The 22,005-nt window shown below is 42.5% G+C and overlaps 1 protein-coding gene across 7 annotated transcripts in view; it reads right to left on the minus strand.

The window, feature by feature from the left end:
• UTRN (utrophin) overlaps positions 1–22,005 on the minus strand; it is a 701,048-nt gene that overhangs the window by 436,740 nt on the left and 242,303 nt on the right. For all 7 annotated transcript variants that reach the window (XM_066595903.1, XM_066595904.1, XM_066595902.1 and 4 more), the window contains 6 exons: positions 10,418–10,597; positions 8,380–8,508; positions 6,323–6,493; positions 2,896–3,051; positions 1,443–1,580; positions 232–384 (listed from right to left, as the gene is read on the minus strand). In XM_066595903.1, coding sequence (XP_066452000.1) covers positions 232–384; positions 1,443–1,580; positions 2,896–3,051; positions 6,323–6,493; positions 8,380–8,508; positions 10,418–10,597 — 927 coding nt within the window. The remainder of the gene's footprint in view (positions 1–231; positions 385–1,442; positions 1,581–2,895; positions 3,052–6,322; positions 6,494–8,379; positions 8,509–10,417; positions 10,598–22,005) is intronic.

A 22,005-nucleotide genomic window follows, 5' to 3' on the forward strand; every position in this document is an offset into this window, starting at 1 on the left:
GAGAGAAAATCAGAAGTCACTTACTTACCCTACCAGTAATATGACACTGGGTTATTTTGGGATGACGGTTTACAACTACCAAAAACAAATGTCTACGGAATATGGCAAGATATACCTCAAAATATATTTTCCAGCAACAGCCATCCATCCAGACTGAAACATGCACAAAAAGGATCTATAGGTCAACCATTCATGTATCTTCTGAAAAGGAGTCACTAAACGTCATGGTACCTGAAGTTTTTTGTCATCATCAGCCTCCTGGAGACCTGACAGGCGATGTTCTTTCTCACTGATCCAGTCAGGGAATCGATCATCCCGCTGCTCACTTTGTGTTAATGCTGGAGATGGTTTGACTTCTTGTCTCCTCATTACTGATTGCAGTTCCTAAAAAGTACAGATATGGGTCAAATGTGCCCTAAAGCCATGCCAGGTAGACGGGAGAATTTTGTAGAAGGTTTTCATAGGATTTATCAATCTTATTGTGGATGCAAACAGCCCAACTTCACTCTGAAATCATTTGTCAGGATAAGTTAGCGGACAGGTTGGTCGAGTACCTGCCCGCACGTGAGAGAAAATTTGTGTGCCAGCGGGGAAGAGCGTAGGGGAAATGGGGGGAAGTATCTCCCCCCTTCCTTCCCGCTCCCTCCTGCTCACTCCCGTAACACACCGCTCACCCCCGCCGGCACCCGAAGCTTTTCTCACGAGTGGGTAGGTACTCAAAAAGGACAATACTCGCTCGAGTATTGTCACTTAACAAGTATGCTCGCTCATCTCTAATATAGAAGCGTGAACTAGCTCTTATTTGCATTTTCTGGAATATGGGGAGTTGCTGGCTGCTATGTTCTTCAATGGGAAGGACTCACAGAAAGGCTAGAAAAATATCTGCGTTATCAATGACCCTATAAGTCTACACAGCTATTAACTCCATCCTATATCTCATCACGTGTATTTCTCAATGCCACAAGTTTAGGAAAAAAGTGTGTTTTTTTTCACCTAAAATGATGATTCTGTAGTTTTCATAATAAAATACATGTAGCATGGTAGAATTCCTGTATCTTTTATATTACGGATCAGTCCTACACTTTTGCAGATAAATGTAAAGCTATGACCAAGTAAATACAAAGTAATACATATAAGTAACAAGTCAATACAAAGTAATAAGTTTTAGGCTGCTTTCACATCTGCACTGGAATCTCTGGTTGAAGGTTCTGCTGCAGATCTGGCACAAAATGCTGGAAGAAAAAGTCCTGCATGCAGGACTGGTCAAATGCGGGACAGCTGAGCAGAAACCAAACGGACCCAATTATAGTCAATAACGCCCTTTGATACTGTTCGGCTCCGTCCTAAGACAGATCTCTTCAACCAGGGGATTCCAATAACGCAGCAAGAAACTGGAATCCCCCACCACAGACATGGAAACAGTCTAAGTGTTTGCTCCTAACCTTGGCACTGTTGAATCTGGTCTGTAAGAGCAGTAGTTCCAGACGGAGTTTCTCTCTCTGGATGTCATCCATTGATTGCTGAAGGAGCTGTTCTCCTCTATACAGAATATCTTCAATATCAGCCTTCTCCTCTTCAAGCTAATTACGTGAAATGAAAATCATATGTCAGAGCTGAATGTTGGATCTCGTGTTAGCGATTATAGGATTTCTGGCAATACAAGCATGAAGTGAGCACTTCCTCAGTTGGTTGTTACATGAATCTCAAACATGCATTAGTGTGTAGTGATCCAGCATTACTGTGGACCAAACTGAGGCAACACCCGAATTCTCAGCTGCCAACTGTATAAGCCCCCAACTCATGAATTCAGCATTCCGGGACGTGATAGACAGAAGAAATTAATTGGCGGTTCAGCTACCACAGGGCTCATAAGTACAATACATTCTAGGACACTGCAGCCAGTTAACCACAGCTGTTGCATTATGGAATGCAAAATTTTCTCCAGAAATCTCTAGATAATGGAGACGAATAAATACATGCAAAGAATATAAAAAAATGCCCAGACTTGAAGAGTAACTGGAAGCAAAGCTGGGCTTGTTAGGGCATCTGTAAAATGTACTGATCAGTACATGCATGGACCATTAATGAAAAGATCACATTAAAAAGGATGTTACTGCCATATATACCTTGTCAGTTTTCTCGGGAATATACTATAAATAACGTATCTTCAGGATTGGTCATCAATAGTTGATCAGCTGGGGTCCGGCTCACTGAAATCAACGTGAGGCGCTGTAATTGCAGGCACACTTCGCGTTGATTTCCATGAGAACAGTGCTTGCAGTTACAAGCACTGGCCACTACGCAGAAGTCAAAGCAGAAACTTCAGCTGCTTCCACTTTGACTCCTGTGTAATAGTCAGCGGGTGCACAATCAGCTGATCAGTCCGGGTCCTGAGCAATGGACCTCGGCCGTTCCCCTATTGATGGCCTATCCTGATGATAGGTCATCAATAGTATTTTCCCCGGAAAACCCCTTTAATTAGTCTACTGTGTGACAACACAAAAAGTTTATTTTTACACTTCAGTAAAACAAAAAATTGGAAAAAAATTCAGTGAGAAAAAATATATATAAAAAATAGTCCTATATGTAATGGGGAAAAAACACAGCAAAAATAATATTGGTAGCTGATGGAAAAATAGAGCCGTAAAACCACCGCATGGGTAAAATCCCTAAAGAGTGCCTGGTCCTTTAGGTATAGTACAGAGCACATTAATACAACTGCAGCACACTTACTAGCGAGTGGGGATTGGGGATTTAGAGTCATGTTCAGCACAACTCATTTATGAAACTTTTCAGACGTTTTTTTACCTTGGAATTATTTTTGTTGAGAAATCTTGCTCACATTGTATGATAATTCCCCCCACACCCCAGAGATGGACAGCTCCTTGTACTCACCTTCTCGCACTCTGCAGGAGATTGTAAATACTTCTCCAGGACCCGCTGGACGCTGAGCAGCTCCGTTTCAAAGTCCTCCAACTCTGCAGCAGTGGGACCCGTCTTCAGAGGTCTTTCTGCTGTGACTTGTGCTCCAGGATCTCGGTCTAAAAGTATCTAAAGATACATAAAGATACAAGTTCAGTAATAAGAACTGCCGGCGGTACGGAACACTCCAGAAGATATCGTCTCCAAGGACTAGTAGCCTTTAACATTTTCTCAGTGTTCCCTCATTGAGGGCGGATTCAGACGAGCGTATTTTTTTCCCCACGGCCACATAATAGGACAAAGTTAGATCCACACCGCACCGGTGTGATAACTGTCACACAAGAAAGCCAGCCAATCATGAGCTACCGCAGCAATAAGCCTCAGCCCGGCTACGTATTTGTGTGCGCTAGTGTGTGATGTACTGTACTTTTTGTGTGTGCAAAAAAACACACCGCTATGATCCCATTCATTAAAATGGGCAATTAAGTTAGTTAGTTCAATATGTGCTATTTTCGTGTGCAAATCTGCAGGAAAATACAAGCATGTGAACGAACGCATTGAAATCGATGGGTTCTATTCACTGTCTGTGTATTGCACACAAATTTTGCACATTGACAAGTGTCAAACGCTGTGCAAATATGTTCTTGTGACGCAGGCCTTAGGCTAACCTCACACAAGCATAAGCTTATTTGCAAATGTTTTTGCATTGCCTTTTTTTGAGGAATGAAAGTTGCATATTTGAACGGACAACATTTTTTACTGTACTTTTTGGGCATACAAATGGCCATTTATTTAATGAGCAGCAGATGTGTTATTTTCCTGCATAAGTCGCAGGAAAATAGAGCATGCTGTGTTTTTTTATGCACCCATTGGATTCTATTTTCTGTGAATTGTGCGCACAAAATTTTAATGCACAAATATGACGGTGTGAATACAGGCTTAGATCCTTCATTCTCAGAATTAAAGGGTTAGACATCGCTGATCATAACATGATGGCATGTACTAACCATATGGAAATACCTCTTTAGGGTGACTACCCACTACAGTTTTTTTTCCCTGCGAAATTCGCAGCATTTTCTTTTCTGCAGGGCTCTATGGGATTTGTAATGTTAAAATCACGATCGCGCAAAAACGCGATTCGCGGTAAATATTTATGCGATTTTAACATTACAAGTCCCATAGAGCCCTGCAGAAAAGAAAATGCTGCGAATTTCGCAGGGAAAAAAAACTGTAGTGGGAAGTCACCCTTAGGCTGGCTTCACATGGGCTTAAGCGCATTTATGCGCACATTTATGTTGTGTATTTATGTGAGGGGCGTTGCATTTTTGCACATGCCTGTGCATATTTTGCTGTAACTTTTGCACACGCATGTTGTGCGTATTTGCCACAATGCCCCCATTTATTTCAATAGACGTTTGATTTGAATTAGTTTAACATGTGCCATGCTAGTGCACAATATGCACAATAGAACATGCTGCACATCTTTATAGGCATACAAAATACACTCATGTGAGTGAACCCATTGAAATGAATGGTTCTAGTCACTGTATATTGCATATGCAAATTTTGCGTGTACAATTCCCTGCACTCATGTGTTTGTGTGAATAAGCCATTAGACTGGTATCACGCATTGTTTGCTCTCTTGCCATAGACTTTTTTGCTATTTTTTATTGTGGCAAAAATGCTGCATCCGAATGCCAGCTGTAGATCAGCCATAAAATATGAAAAGCCCTCCAAACCCTGCATTTTTTTCCTCACTTTTGGTACAATTTTCAGCACCAGAAAAGCACCAGAAAAAAAGAAGATGTCTGAAGGAAGCCTTATAGTGACCCTCTGTTTCTGGACAAACAAAGATGGTGGCAGCGGTTCTCTGGCTACCTGACGCACACTGCTCATTTGTATGGATTGGTAGTTCGAGAATGCTTTCACATGGGCGTAATTAGCCTGTAAAGCCTCTCTCACACTAAGCTTCCATTCATTTCAAGGGGGCCTCTCAGACAAGCGGTTTTAGTGCGCTCTTAATCAATCACTGTATATTTTGTGAAGCCCTACATAGTCATTTGAAATGAATGGGGGTGTTAAAAAACACTGTAAAACGAAGTTTAACGACATTTTTAATGCAGTTTACTATGTCATCGGGAGGGTGACATCATCAGCTTTCTTTGCCTGCGTTGTTACTGCACAAAACATGCTGTAAAAAAGCAGGCAAATGCATATAAAAACACTGTAAACCGCAGCATTAAAAAAAAACACTATAGTTTTACAAACGCTTATGTCAGAGTGTCCCAAGACACACTGCAACAGGCGTAAATTATGCACCAGAATCGACGCGGCTACCTGCAGATTTTGGTGAGGAATTCTGGCAGTGTAAGTCTGCCCATGTGAACGCACACTAAGACAGTACATGCTGCTATGGCTCAACAAAGCAAAGTGTGGTGTAGTCATGTACAATGTGTATCAGGTAGTCAAACAAGATTGTGTCCATCTTTATTTCAGGACTAGAGGGAAGCTTTAATCTGGAATCAAAGGGGTCCAACAGATAAGCAGAAGCAACATTAGTCTTAAAAAATCTGGATTATTAGACACTTTTGTTCTGTAAATAAGATTCTTACTCTCATTTGCCAGAATAATGGAATTTTACTGTACTGCTTACACACAGAAATTAGAGGCAGCGGCTGCACAGAGACCTGCGACTGCAAAGTGAGTCAAGATCAAAATTACATTAATGTCTTTCCGTGGAAAGCAAGGTCTTGAGTGGCTTTGTGACTCTGGAAAAAAGTCCAACCATCTCAGACATAAACAGGCAGATAGTGCTCTAACAGCCAGATGTGATTGATATTCTAGACAAAGATTTTCAAGCATTTCAAAAACTCTTTGCAATGTTCCAATCCCCCACTTTTCTCATAGAAAAAGAGAAAGGTCAGATGTCACCATGCCACCATTAGGACAGCTTGGCTTCAAGGAGCAGCATATACCTCATCAACTATGAGACTTCTACTTGCGCAAGGCCACCTAAAGTGAGAGTATTGGTGTAATGATGGGGTTCCTAGGTGATTTTTTACCATCGGGATAAGACTGGAAATAGTTTCTCATCTTAGCAAACCCCTATTCCTATTACTACGAAGAGGAAGCCAGGGTGGGAAAAGCCGGCAAGGTCCATGTTCTGGCAGAGACTTGCGTGCCCAAATAAAAAACTTCCACTAGCAAAAGATTGGTTTTGGATCCCTTCACTGTGGTCTAACAAGGATTCCCTAACTGGGTTCAGACTGGCCCAAATAATTAAGGCAATGTTGCATCTCTTTCTTTCTGAACGTATTAAGAATAGATTTTGTCTCACAACACAAAACTTTGGTGTTACATATGAAGCTTAACATTGTAAAGATCACTGGCAAGCTTTTACCTTGGCGGCTTTTATGTGCTGAGAAACTTTCTCGAAGTTCCGATTTAATTCAGCCACTTTTGGTTCCACCAGTTGCCGACAAGCTGTCCCACGACTGCTCATGAGGATTCCTGCATGGTCGCGAACATTATCTACTCTTATACTGACATCATCCAACTCAGATAACAGCCGCTTAAAAAAAAACAACAACAATGTAATCTGTGGTTAAAAAAACTAAAGTCAAGGCAATGATTAACATCTGCAAAAAAAATCAGTTTTTTGCTGTAGCCTTTGCAGGATATTACACTCTTGGGGCGAAGTCAGATGAGTGTTTTTTGCACGAACCTATGGGTGCAAAAAAAAAAAGCGCATCTAATAGAACCATTGGTTTCCTATGTAGTGTTCATTAGTTTTTAACAGGCGCAAAGTCTTTGCACCTGCAAAAGATAGAATGTGCGTGCACCGGCAAGGTCTATGCTACGCATAAAGATTCCCTGTGGGGGGTCCTCTCAACACTGTCAAAGTGTTCAGTAAGATGAGACCCCCTGCGGGGACGAAAGAACCCCCTGCCACAGCTGTCGCAGCTGGGACAGAGGATCATGATGTTCTCCCATTGCTTTCAATGGTGCCAGCGTTGCAGCCACCCCATTGAAAGCAATGGAATGCAGCCAACCAACACAATGATTTCTTGCTTTTTAACGGGGCCGGTGGCAGCCACATTAAAGTGAGACATGCTACTTATAGGCTAGGTCCCAAGGAGTCAGAAGATGTACTTTTTATGCTTACCTAGCTCCCCGTTCCTGCGCTGTAACCCATGGAAGTTGGCGTGTGGAAAATGCAGCAGACTCCATGGAAGGGTGTGCGCATAACCTGCAGAGATTGTTCGGCTGCATTGCCATGCACCAACTTTCATGGGTGACAGTGTTGGAATGTGCAGCTGGGTAAATATAAGTATATTCCCAGACTCCTCAGGATCTGCCCTATAAGCACCATAAGCAGTGAGGGTGATCAATTAGTGAAACAAGTTGCCATGGGAGGTGGTGAGTTCTTCTTCAATTGAAGTGTTCAAACAAGAGTATGGACAGACATCTGTCTGGGATGATTTAGTGATTCTGCATTGAGCAGAGGGTTGGACCCGATGACCCTGGAAATCCTTCCAACCCTAATAGTCTACTTAGTTTATGGCGTTCATAGGTGATGACAGGTTCTTCTTCTTGGTATGGAGCGCCCATTCTCAGAATTCTTCTGCAGGTCAATGTAGGTGAAGTCACTAGTGACGTAGTATTCACTGCCTAGCAAGGAATGCCGAGCTATTACAGAGACAGTACATGCAAGCTGTCTCGATGCAAGTTTTCAGATACTATTGCAGAGAGACAGCATCTTGGTACTCCCTGCTAGGCTGTGAATGCGTACATTACCCTGCAGGAAGGAGAATGCCTGTGAATGGACGCTTTGTCACTGGAAGAAGAAAAATCAGCTGGCTGGAGGTGAGGTGTCTGGGGGGGGGGGGCTGCAGGAGACAGGAGAAGATCGGCGAAGAGAAGATGCGGTAAGAACATTGACAGGGCAGAAATAGGTAAGTATAGATTTTCCTTTTTCTAATGACAGAACCCATTTAAGTATCAAAAGTAGCCTGTAACTGGACCAATTCCCAGGATTCTTCCTTGTCTTGTGAATAACAGTAACATGGGTTCTAAGTATCTCTTTCGGAAGTGAATAGTCATCTAAAAGGGAACGAAAGTTTAGTAGGTGAGAGCACAGAATGTTGGTAAATTTCTTGTATTAATAAAGAGACAGGTCATCCGAACCTGGGCCTATGCCAAGTGGTGAGTCATTGATAGCTATATGCAATTCCTCATCTGAAATTGGAACTTCCTAGTTCTCAGCATCCTGGAGAGTTATGAAGACACTCATCAAATGTTGTCGACAACCTCAGATAAGTAAAAGTTCAAGGATGGCAGATATATGTATACTGTGCTCATAGTTTTGGGGAGAGGGGATTCCTTTTAGAGATAGAAAACTATTTATTGATTCCATATGTGTTTCAAGACCCCTGTCAAAGAGCAGTAGAGCAGTACCTTCACAATTTCCTCTTTTTTGTTAGCTGGCTTTTTCTCAATCTCATCCAGAAGGGCTTCCGCTTGATAGAGCCAAGTACTTATGTGAGCAACATTCTCATCGAAAATCTCCATCTGACTCTGGTGATTCTAACAAAGCATAGAGATGGGCCATTGGTTACAAGCATTCAAGTAAATGGCTGCTAATGAGTGTTAATTTAGAGACCTGGCGCCAAGCAATGACATGAGAGAACAGTTCAGCAATATGAATAGAGAGGGAAATCCAATTACTACACAATCAGAACATCTGTAATATACGTTATACAATATGTCAGCAATATAACACATGGTAGGATTTCCCTCATTTAATGCATTTCTAGAATGAAAAAAAAAATTCTCACTGTATCTCAGATAGGGGATAGCGAAGTTGGCAACAGCACTGTCGTGTTTATGGCTACCAACTAGAGTATAGTTCATTATTACATAATAGGAGGAAAAGCTAGTTACTGCTTCCCTCGCCAATCTCACTACTACAACTACTAATTCCATTTCTCATTTTTTAAACTTTGTAAACAAAAACAAAAAATCTGAAGAATAATGCAAACACAAAATGATGGTAAATTTCATGGCGAGTTTAAATCCATATGCTAGCACATTTGAAAATGGAAATCCAATAATAAAAAAATTCAGTACTATCTCAATGAAATGCGTACATTTGGAGGGTACGGGACACATCTTTTACAGACAAACCTACATTATGTCACTTTCATTGTGACTGAATGCTAAGGAGACATAGGAATGGAAAGGGGAGGACCATTTGGATAACAGTAAAACTTACTATAGCTAACAATGGTCATACGAGTACTGAGCACAAATAGTTGGGTTTACAAGATGCATGACGTCTCCAGCGGGTGAAGCTGGAGATGTCTCGAAGCTTGTAATAGCCGCAATTTTATACTCTGGGCATGCAGTGGAAGACTGCCCATCGCACCGCTCATTTGCATCTAGCGTGGCGTACTTCACCAATGATATCTGTGTTCTCCGTATCATCGCACATCTGCCACTATATTCAGTTGTTGGCCCAAAAAGTGCTGAAGGACTTTCTTTAAGGATGGCTTTACACTGGACAATTATCGGTCGAAGAATTGCTCAGTAGTCACTAGTCGCTTTGCTCTATACAGACATAAGCATGCAATTATAGAGCACACCGATGCATATAGAGAATTGAGTCTGGTTTCACATCTGCGTCGGAACGTCTGGCTGGAAGTTCCGTCACAGATCCAGCCAATAATACTGCAAGAAAAAGCGCTGCCAGATAGCTCGGTAGAAAGCAAACGGACCCATTATAGCCAATAAAAAAAGCAAGAAAGCAGAACCCCGAACACAGATGTGAAACCACCCTAAACCCCGAAGGTGGTTGGGAACTTGTAGTGCCCATTTTTCTAAAAAGCAGCTCAAAATTCAGTAGGAGCAAAGAGCGTTTATAATCTACTGCTTATCCCAGGCAAGATTACCATGCCACACCAGCAGACTCATTCAGACTAATAAACAGAAATTAAAAGAAGGTTGGATTGTCATTTGAATTGTCATTTTAAGAATAAGGGCGCACTTTGGCCGGGCTCACATCTGTGCTAGAACCTCCGTTTGGAGGTTCCTTTGCAGAACTGGAACAAAATACAGAAAAAAAATTGTGCTGCCGTGCAACTGAGCAGAAATCAAACGAACTTCATTGTAGTCAATGGGGTCCATATCATGCTATTCGGTTCCGTCATAAGACAGATCTGTTTGGCCAAAGGATCCCCCTTTTCTGCTAATCGAACAGAGCAGCAAAATGGAACACTTGACACAGATGTAAAAGCAGCCTTAAAGAACATCTTAATCAATGATAATCCCGAAAGAAAACTGTGTGCTTGGAATTTGCTGACACCAAATATATATACTATGTTACTATGTATGCTACAAATGGCCAATAACATCAAAACTCTTTGCAGTGATACAAATTAGAGGGTGTAATGGAACTGAGCGGTCTTCATGAGCAGTTGCAATGCCCGGTACTTACCAGTAATGTATTACACCAGTCCTCGGTCCAGGTGCGAACTCGGCTCCAGCCAGCATTAAGGACACACAGCTTCTCCTCCAGGATGTTCTCACTTCCCTCCACCAGGCACTGCAGAGCTGCGCTGCTCTCCGTTACGCTGTTCACATCAGCTTTCCTCCTTTCCAGCTCCTTCAGCACATTCTACAAAGACAGCAGGACAGATTATTCCGAGCACGCCGACAGACCTCGCAAACTTTGTCAGATTCTCACAGATTGCCTAACAGTACAGCAAACTCTTCAGATGCAATCTGTAAGCCGGCTTCACACAGGTGTATTTGTAATACAGAGAGTATAGAACCCATTGATTTCAATGGATTCACTCACATTTCAATATTTTGTGCTTGCAAAAAAACCAACAAAATACATGCCCTATTTTTCTGCGTATTTGCGCAATAAAGGTTTCCATAGAAGTCAATGGGAGAGGCAGAAATGCACACAATAGGCAAGAGCAGGTATCTGTAATAAAATAGCCATTCATTGCGTTAGGCTAGAGTCACACGGACGTATTTGCACATGCAGAATTTACATGCAATATGCGGAGAACAGAACCCATGAATTTCAATAGGTTTGTTCATATGTGCATATTTTTCCAGTGCCTTTTGGTCACACATAAAAAAAAAAATAAAAAAAAAACGCAACATGCTTTATTTTCCTGTGCATTTGCATTCCAAAGACCCCCAAAGACATCAATGGGGGTCCACAAACAAGTGCACAATACGCAAGGAGATGTGTGATACGCTGCATAAGGCCGCATGCAGACGGCAGGGGTTGGATCCCGCTGCGAGAATTCTCACAGCGGGACCCGCCCAAGCCCCTGTTGGCACCAGTGCGGCACTCACATCTCCCGCGGCTCCGGCTCTTTGATGTGCCGGCTGCCGGCCAGCTGGCGCATGTGCAAAGCGGAGCCGGCAGACGGGGAGTGACATTTCTGTGTGGGCCTCTGCGAGCCCCGCACAGAAATAGAGCATGCCGCGATTTGTTTTCTGCACGTGATTTCACGCGGACAAATCGCGACCGTTGGGGGCCTTATTCCACTGGGAAAGCAATACATCTGAAACTAATTAAGATTAATTAGCCATTTCAATCGGTGGGTCTTTGCTTGCCGCGCGCTAATGAAATGCTTTGTGCGCACAAAAAGTACAGTAAAATACACCAATGCAAATGCAAAAAAGCATTGTTTATTCTGCAAAAAACTCTATGCCCATGCGTGCACCAATGCGCATATGCTTGTATGAAGCCGGCCTTAGAAATAGGTTTGGCTCACTATATATATTATATATACACACATACACTGGGGCGTAGTCTATTCAGAGCTTATACAGTAGATGCAATACATTTTCCGTATGCGCAGAGTATCAAATCTGTCCCTGGCATCATTAGGGATCTGTTTTATGGGCGCACGTGAGAAACCAAAAACTGTACAAGCATTGCCACCGCTGCATGGTCTGACAGTGGGGAAGATTGACTATTGAAAATTTGACAATTTTCTGGTGCAAATTGTGCTAGAAAGCTATTGAACCTGCTTTATGTCCCATTTACTATAGATTTCAGACACTTTTTTTTGCTGTGTCCACCAAAGCGTCATCCCTTTGTAGAAAAGCGGGTGAAGTCTAAAATGCAATACCGTGTGCCAAAAATGTTCAATTTTTGTTGTAAACTAAGCAAACTAAAAGGCGCTATAGGCTTAGGCAAGATAGTCTTAAAATTCAACAGATTTATAATTTAGCAGAGCTAGGCCCCCTGCACACAGGCAGAAATTCCGCGGCGGGATTTCCCGCAGAATTTCCGCCCGTGCCCGCCTGCATAGGATTGCATTGCAAAACAAATCGTGGCATGTTCTATTTCTGTGCGGGTCTCGCAGAGGCCCACACAGAAATGTCACTCCCGGCGCCCCAGCTGTGCTCTGTGCATGCGCCGGCATCACAGAGCCGGAGCTGCGGGAACGGGTGAGACCTGCACTGGTCTCTGCAGGGACTCGGGTCTGATCCCGCTGCGAGAATTCTCGCAGGGGATCCGAGTCGGCCATCTGCAGGCGGCCCTACTGTGATAAATTTGGTGCAGTCTATGACTGCCTAGTCTAAATTAGTATCAATATTAGACTGTATTAGTAAATAAGCCCCAATGTTGTTTTTTTGGCCTTAGTTCAGTACATCACATTGTATTGGTGTATAATCCAGTGGTTCATTATGCCGGGCTCATACGAATGATCGCGGAAGATCGTGGATGTGAACGTTTTTCCACACGGATGTACGTGTATGCACAGCGTATCGTCCACACGGACAAAAGATGTCTCTCTCACCTGCAGCCGTCATTCCAGCTTTTCTATCTATTTTCCTCTGACGTTACTAGCATTTCCTCTGCTCATTAGCAATGTTAATTGCGTATAGACACTCGCATCCATTAACTTCAATGGGGGCCGGCCGTGCAGAATCCACGCTAAATTAGAGCATTTTTCTTCCACTCCCAGAAAAAACAATTCATATCCGAATGTGAACGAAAAATTGAAAGTATATGTCTCTCAATGCCCGCGTTTTACCGCTCATGGATTCTGCATTAAATTCTGTTGGTGTAAGACCCCCATAAAAGGGGCTGTCCTTGTGTTAGAAGAGTCCCTACTGTTAATAATGAGATATATCAATGTAATCTGTAGGGACACCCGGCAGCATTTTCCAGCAGTGCCACCACAAAGATTAGCTGGAGCAAAAACCAATGGGCTGACGATGTTACGGTGCTTTTAGATGAAATTATTATCGTTGAAAAGATCGTTCAAACAAGCAAAAGTCAGCGATCATTGTATCTAAATGCGAGACAAACTCCCATTCACTTCTAAGGAAACAGAGTATAACAGTCAGTTTGGCAATCTCTGTACTCTCGGACACCAGTGGCCACGATGGTGAGCCAGGAACCCCCCTTTGGTGTTAGGTGCAGGTCTCACAAGTTTGACCCGTGTCTATCTCACATTTATGATATATCTTCTAGATAAGTCATAAATGTCCAAGATGGGAATAGCCCTTTAAAAATGCTTATTTTTAAACGATTATTGTTCAAAAAATTGTTTAAATTAGCGAAAGTGAATGATAATGATTGAATTGCGAAGGAGACTCGTTCGCTTTCACTCATCGTTCATTTCATGCAGGCATAGAAATCATTGTTGGCTCGTTCACTTATCGTTCGGTTTAGACAGCGCTCATTCGGTCGTTCGGTCGTTCTCAATCACTTATACAGGGATTGAACGATTCTCGTTTGAACAAGTCAACGATGTATCTGCCTGCCTAAACCGGCTGCACGAGTGTGAACGAGCTAGACGTAACGGCACCCGCTTGTTCAAACAGGAATCAGCTCCTCTAAAAGGACCCTTAGCCATTATTGTTTATGGATAACAGATAAAAGTTGGAAATTGTACTTGAAAATACATTTTCTAACCAAGAAAGAAGCTAAAACACTAGTAGTCCGCCGGCGTCCTTCTGCATATATTAATCTCATCCCAACATCAGGCTGCTGCTACTGGAGGAGACGTCAGCCTGCTCTCCAAATAGCAACACTTCTTTGGTCAGTATATGGATAACAGGGTATTAAGGGGGTCTCACTTATTTGAATTGTGAGTAATGTGATCACCGTCCGCGTGGAAAATCCCCAGTACAATGCGACCACTGAAAAGCATTTATTTTTGAATTATGTATTCCACGAGCAGAAGAAAAATCGCAGCATGCTGTATTTTAGCGCAGATTCCACATGGGGGGCTTCTTTTAAAGTCATACGCAATCTAGGAACAAGAAAGATAAAGAGAAAGAGAAAAAGAAAGAGAGAAAAAGGAAGAGAAAGAAAGAAAGAAAGAAAGAAAGAAAGAAAGAAAGAAAGAAAGAAAGAAAATCAATCTCACCTGAGCGATGTTCTACTACTGGTACAGTTTCACTATCTGTAATCTTTTCCCACATTGACGATACGCTGTGCATACGCGCCCATCCACGTGGAAAAACGCTCACATCCACGATGATTCACAAATACTTTTCACAATGTATAGCAGGTCTTCCGCTGCGGAAATCCTGACCTTATGCATATATTGGTTTGTTATCTGATGAATTGTAATGTACATTTTTGTGATTTCATGCATTTATTTTAGCTGTGTTACCATATTTAGTTTATGGAGGAATTGAGACCATTTGGATGTGTTTGTTATTATGGGTTTTTCTACCATAAATGTTATTGATTTTATATTGATGTGTAACTAATATAGATCGTGGATTCATATTATTAGTTATGGTTCTATGGATATTTTCGCTTAGATGTAGTCTATTTTTGGAATGCACAGACTTTTTATACAGTTTGCCCCAGGCCCATGTTTGTTTGTGTGGCTGTTGTCTATATTATATATTGTGGCAAGTTGGGATCACTCGCCAACCTCTCGCACCGGAAATGGCGCACCTCACGTAAAAATAGGCTCCAAGAAACTTGATTTTCTTTTATAATCTGGTGCCTGCCTGCATTTATCAGCACAGCAACGTTACAGCATACATGGTATATCATATAGTCCATTTACAATGTTCAGGGTACACAACCCACAGGGTTCCGTCCCTAGCCCCGCCTGGGGCGTCTGGAGGGCGTCCTCCTATGTCAGACAGGTGTCAGGCCCAATTGCTCCGCACCGGACCTCAGGCTCCAAGTCCCTGATGCGGCTCCTTCACCGCCTCTCTCTGGTCCACACTGGACCTCTGGCTCTCTCAGCCAACTTCTCTCTTGAGTGTGCCAGGAACAGCCTTTTACTGTGGTAATATTTGCTTCTGGTATAGCACAACAATGTTATATCAAACCTATATATGCAAGTAATTTGGGGAGGGGGGCAACATATGTCCCTGATCTTCTATGACCCTAGTAATACCCCAGTGCAAGGGTGTTGCTTTAATGTGTACTTCTTCCAAAACTTTCTTAATGAACTATATAAAGGCCGAGTATACATCACATTTGTGATGTACATAAAGCGTGTATGCTGGGAAAGCTCCCAATATACATGCTTAATACGTCCATAGGGTTACATTAGCCAAACAGGGCCAAGAAGAGTGCTTTATAGCTTCATCTGGGTGGTGCACACCAGAATACCCTTAAAAAATTAAATGAGAATGGAATAAAGTATTAACTACGTTATTTCATTTAATTGTGTCTAATAAAAAAAAAATCTGATTAAGGGCTTCTTCGGACGGGTGTATGCACATCTACGCACACTGCTATGGAGGATATTTGCCCATGAATAAGAGAAAAATCTTTTTTTTACACTTTAAACGCCACAATATTCCGCGCGAGTTACCAAAAAATCGGCGGGTAGATAGGTCCTGCCCTATATTTCCCGCACAAAGAATTAACGATGTGTGAGAAAGATAGGGCAGGTCCTATCATTTCTCGGTGTGTATTATTACCATGCGGAACCCTGATAGTGGAAACGAAACCATGGAAATCAATGGTTTTGTTTCGTCCCGTTGTGAAAATTACCGCAGCATAGTGTGCTAAGCTCCTGCCCCCTCTCTGCCCCTTGTCAGAAACCAGTAATGGGAAGGGGCGGGATAGGGCGGGAGATTAGCAACTAGCTCTCCCCTCATCCTGCTGCCTTCCATTGCAAACAGCTGGCAAGGGGCGGAGAGGATGAGAGAAGGTCACGCTGCTTAAGTCCCTCCCACCTCCCTTCTCCGGCCGCTGTCATTGGAGTCTATGGCAGCGGTCGTATTCCGGCCGGGAAATATAGTTCCAGGACTATCTTTCCTGCTCGGCGTAAAAGCATATGGCGCTATTATGGCCGAGTGCCTGATACGCCTGTGTCATCTGATGCATTGGAATCCAATGCATTAGATGGTAGCGTTTATCCTCCGGCCGTAAAAATGGTGGCCGATACATGCCTGTGTGAATAAAGCCTAATACATACATCCTTGTGTATAAGCTAAGGGCTTCTTCACATGTCAGTATTTTTCATCAGTATTTTGTGAGCCAAAATCAGGATGGGGTCCAAAATATGGAAACAATGCAAATCTCTCCATTATACTTTCTCTCAGTACGTTCCCCTCTGTGTTTTGGCTTACAAGATACTGATGAAACATCCGCCGGTGTGAAGGAGCCCTGAGGGCTTAAACAGAGAAGCAGGTTTTACTCCAGTTATGTAGACGTGAAAATCACAGCCGCATAATGGGACAAAACCAAACCATGTATTTCAATGGTTTCTTTTTCATTAGCAGTATTCTCGCCTGATGATACTACGTGCAGGAAGGATCGGACAGGACCTATCTTCCCGCTTTTTTTTTCCCCAAACTCCTGCACTATGCTGCAGAGTTTAAACGGCCAGACAAGAGGGGAAAAAAAAACCTTAATGCACAACTACGCTCCGTAGCGGCGAGCATAGCTGCGCATACAGCTGTTTGAAATTGACCTAAATGGAAGTTCTAAAAATGATGTGAACAGAGACTTCTAGATGCTTCATAAAGTTTACTGCATTATTCTATAATTCCAGGCACTATTCCTCCAAGTCCCACTATTGCGCACTGTGTAAAACCTTCACAAAACGCAGACTTTATCTTATGGGATTTCACATTCAGCATACGGCTTTTTGCTTTTTTTCACACTTTTGAAAACAATAGGTAATGCACAGCATGGATCTGTACACTGACAGATTTATGGAGTTTCATGGGAACTGATTCAATATGTATGCGAGGATCCCTGCAAATACAGACTGCAGGCAGCCAGAACTGTATCATGTAAATCCATGGCTGTGCTAAGTAAAAAAGGAGAAAATGGAGCTATGTATAAGGCCGGCCTCACATGGCCGAGAAACTTGTGCGAGATTTGTGCGAGATCTAAGATGCACAAATCTCACGTGAATATGAACTCCATTCTTTCAAATGGAGTCATATACATGAGATATGCAGTGCGGCAAAACAAATCGCTGCATGCTCTATCTTTTCACGTTCCTTGGAAAGCTTCGCCCAGTGTTTTCAAGGGGACAGTAAAACACAGGATTTTAAAAGAAAAAACTATTAAATCTGCATCGCCACATTCTAAGCTCCATAAGATTTGTATTTTTCTCTCAGTGAAGCTCTGTGAGGGCTTGTTTTTATGTGGGAAGAATTGTAGTTTTTATTGGTACCATTTTGAGGTACATGTGACTTTTGGATAGATTTTTCTTACATTTTTGTTGAGGAGGCAAGCAAAAGAAAAATAGCGATTCCTGCATTACATTTTTTAAATTATTTTTATGGTATTCACCATGCGAGATAAACAACAACACATTTTCATTGCCTGCGTCGTTTTTTTTTATTTGTCTTTTATCCATTAAACTTTCTGAGCTCTTCTTGATGCTATTTTTTAGTCCATGCAAGGGACTTGAAGATGTAATTATTGGATTTCTAGAGTAGTACACTGCATTACTTATGTAGTGCATTCTACTAAGCCTATGACAACAGCCTATTAGACTCTGTGGGAGGTGGTGCCTAATAGGCTGAGTTACATGGCAGACATGGAGGTCTGTGTCAGGCTTCCAGCTGAATCCTTTGGTACCTAGCGATCGCATTGTGGGGTGCTGATAAGTGACAGAAAGTGCCCCCATGCCCTGTCATCTGCTTACATGCTGCATTTGCTATTGATTGTAGCATGTAAAGGCCCATTTAGACGCAACGATTCTCGCTCAAAATCTGCTCAAAGCCATCTTTTGAGCGATAACAGTTGCATTTTCCGTGCACGATTCGTTCCTCGCTCAATTCTAGATTCTTTTAGCTTGTGTCCCACTGCTAGTTCACAGCGGGATGTGAGCTGTAAGTGCGGAGAACAATGCAGCTGTTTGCTTATGCAAAACAGCTGTATTGTTCGACAAGTGATAGAGCAAGTCAGGTTTAAAGCCCATTAGTGACTGCTGTAAAAAAGTGCATTAGTAATCACTAAAGGGTTAATGTACTAAGTTGATCAAACAAAACAGTAGTTCTAAAAATATCAGAAATTTACCTAATCAACAAAGTTTAAAGTATAAAGAAAAACATTAATATAAACTGCTTCAGTAAATATCCATCACTAGAATTTATGCAGCATGCAATTTGCAATTTGAAGCGATTAAAGATTCATTATCCAAGAGTCATTTGCATCCTGGTGTAGCTAAGCCACAAGTGAGTAATAATTAAGTCATTTAATAAGTCAGGCACAATTTGTTTTTGCTGTGTACTCATAATTCAGAAAGAAATCTCTGCCCAATTAATGCTGATGCAACAGCTATTCCTACTATACCGGGGAAGATTGTGGAGTTGAAAAGAGTTCAACTCACAAACTGAGAACTCAGTCCTCATTAGCACGACCGTATTGCAAATTAGTTTTTTAAGTAGGGGTTCCCTTCTACTGCACGGAACACTTACTGTACCAACTTATGCCTCTGATTTCATATGGATTCTGTACATATCCAACAAAAACAATTTTGGACACAAAATACTATATGCAGGGCTGGCGTTATGGGGAGGAGGGGCAGAAGGGGCCCAAGCAAGCCGAGGCATGGGAAATGTGAAATTAAAAAAACAACATATTACTTCAGCTCTCGCTTCACCCACTGGAGCAGTCTGCACTGTTCTGATCTCCACTTTCCTCCTGGCAATTGATCACATGACCAATCCCTGACCTCAGAGATAGTATGGCGGAGGCCATGAATTAGCGACAGCAGTCACATGATCGCGCCACCCAGAAGTGAAGGGACGCTGGACCAGACTAGCTGGGGAAGCGAGAGGTAAGGCAAGTAACATCATGGTTTTTAAGAAAAAATTTCACAGTTAAAAACAATATTTTTAAAGATTGGAGACATAAAGGATGAATATTAAAAAGACTGGTGGCACACAGGTTTAATTATCAAAGACTGGGGACATAGAGGGAGAATTATCAACTGGGGATTTATCAAATACTGAGGGCATTATTAAAGACTGGGGCACTGGTAAAAACTGGTGGCACGATTAAAGAGCAGGAGCATAAAGGGGGCATCATTAAAGAGTTAGAGCATAAATAAGGAATTTTTGCTTAGTGGGAACATAAAGGGAATTTTCTGAATGGGGTATAAAAAGGCATTATTAGTGAGTGGGAGCATAAAATCGGGCACATTTACTGGGACATTACTATAGGGGGCACATAAGGGATATACTAGTACTGTGTGGGACACCACAGGTGGCGTTATTACTATTTATGTACCTTCATGGATGTTGCAGGGCCAGGCAGTACCACTGAAGACAAGCAGGAGCATCCGGTAGAAGATCTGTCTCTCCAACCAATCCTCCCCGATGTTCCTTCCACCAAGAGCACTCCTTCACTATGGTGCAGCTTTGTATCTGTTGGGCTATGTGACTTCCTGTTCAGCATACCTCGGTTCCTTTCTTTCCCCACTGTGCTACTTGAAGCAGCCTGGGCAGGTGGAGGAGTTGGGCTCTGCTGAGTAGGAAGTCACAGCCCGAAAAGACACAGGGCTGCACATAGACTTAGTGAAGCATTGACAGTGAATTCTGGTGGACAGAAATGTGGAAGCGCGCGGGGAGGGATGGTTGGGGCACTGCAGCTTCAGTTGATGTGGCGAGGGGGACCTTTGGGCCCCCCTGGCTTAGGGACCTCGTCGCAATTGTGACCACTGCAACCTGCAACCCTATAGCAACGCCACTGCTTGTAGTACTGTGGTTCTTGGTTCAATTCTAGGGAGGGACAGCATCTGTATGAAGTATATATGTTCTCCCCATGTTTGTGAGGGTTTCCTCTGGGTACTCCGGTTTCCTTCCACACTCCAAAAGCATACTAAGAGGTAATTGCAGAATGTGAATCCCATTGGGGACAGAGCCCAGTATCAACTGAGAACAATCTGTTTACAGCTCTGCGCTATATAAAAAAGGAGTTGAAAAAACTAAACGCAGATGAATGTGTTGTTCACCCTGCTTTATCACAGCAAGGAACTTAATGTACACATACTCTACCTAGCATATATACAAATGCATCAATGCTTTTAGCCGACATCTGCTTTTAGGAACTGAAGGATTACACAACAAATATTACACACTGAATGATATGCACTTCAATTTTTGTTTATCAAAGCTTTTAGCTACAAGGGAAAAAGTAAACCTTGTTAGTTAAAAAGCTGTCTGTGTGCTGCTCTTATCACCACTGGAAAACTGATCAGACTTCTTAAAGTTTGGGTGGCCATACACATGAGATGTAGATCTACCAAACCCACTAATTTAGTGGGACTGACTGACCATCTAATGTGTTTGGCGTTCTCCTGAACTTTCACCGGATGGCAGGTGTCGGAGGAGATAAAGATCATGAAGCTGGACTCAGCTGCCAGATACTTTTGTTCTTCGGAGATAAGAAGCTGTCAGTGGGGTCTGGCAGTAGCTGTCAGTGGGGTCTGGCAGTAGCTGTCAGTGGTGTCTGGCAGTAGCTGTCAGTGGTGTCTGGCAGTAGCTGTCAGTGGTGTCTGGCAATAGCTGTCATTGGTGTCTGGCAATAGCTGTCAGTGGTGTCTATAAGTGGTGTCTGCCAGTGGCTGTCAGTAATGTGATTGTGGGAGACAGTTTTCAATTAAACGAGCATTCGTCCAACAGCTATGTAACGTCTATATGCAGCCTTAAAGCCCCTTAACATAGAACAATTATCGTTCAAACGAGCGAATCGTTCAGTGTAAAGGCAATCAACGATCAAAAGACAAATGATAAATTGTTAGCTTTTCATTCATCGTTCATTTTACGTAGGCATAAAAATCATCGTTGGCTGGTTCGCTAATCATTTTGTTTAAATATCGATTGTTCAGTCGTTCTCATTCACTTATACAGCGATTTCATGTTTGAACGAGCCAATGATGTTCCTGCCTGTATAAACAGGCTGCCAGAGCGAACTCTGACATCATTCACTTGTTGAAACGAGAAATCGGCAAGTCTAAAAGGACCTTTACAAATATTTGGACAGTGGCGGTCAGATGAGGTCATAACACCAGTGGCCATAGCAAGAGACTTGAACACTCACAGGTATGTAGTGTTCAAGTCTTAAAAGATGATATTGGGAATTCTGTATGCTGGGGTCGACTCCATTATATATACTTGTACACATGGGTGCATCAAGCCTTCTTGCTGTCTGAAGTGATAAGTGAAACGGATTCTCCTGTCCTCCCCAAACTGGAGATACAAATGTTTAGGGATGAACTGGAGAGCTCCCAAAATTCTGCATCTCCTGCAGTCAGGAAGCAGTGGCTCCTGAAGTGAAGTTATCACCTCTTGTGGCGCATACGTGCTTGTATTTACAGGAGTATATGCATACAGTACATCTATCTGGGTGTATTAGGCTGGCTTCACACAAGTGCATTGCAATACACTGTGTAAAAATCGCGGCCTTTTACGTGCATATTGAATTGTGTATTGCCGTGTATGCGTGCGTTTGTATGCGTATGCTGGTATATTTTACGCGCACAAAAACGAATGCAGGCAGGCGAATGATATCAGAAGCCCAACCTTTCGGAAAAAGTTAAACAATACTCACATAAATCCTTTTTCTTGAGGGTGGATCTTTTTCTTGAGCTG

This window comes from Eleutherodactylus coqui, chromosome 3 (genome assembly GCF_035609145.1).
Source record: "Eleutherodactylus coqui strain aEleCoq1 chromosome 3, aEleCoq1.hap1, whole genome shotgun sequence".
Classification (NCBI taxonomy): Eukaryota; Metazoa; Chordata; class Amphibia; order Anura; family Eleutherodactylidae; genus Eleutherodactylus; species Eleutherodactylus coqui.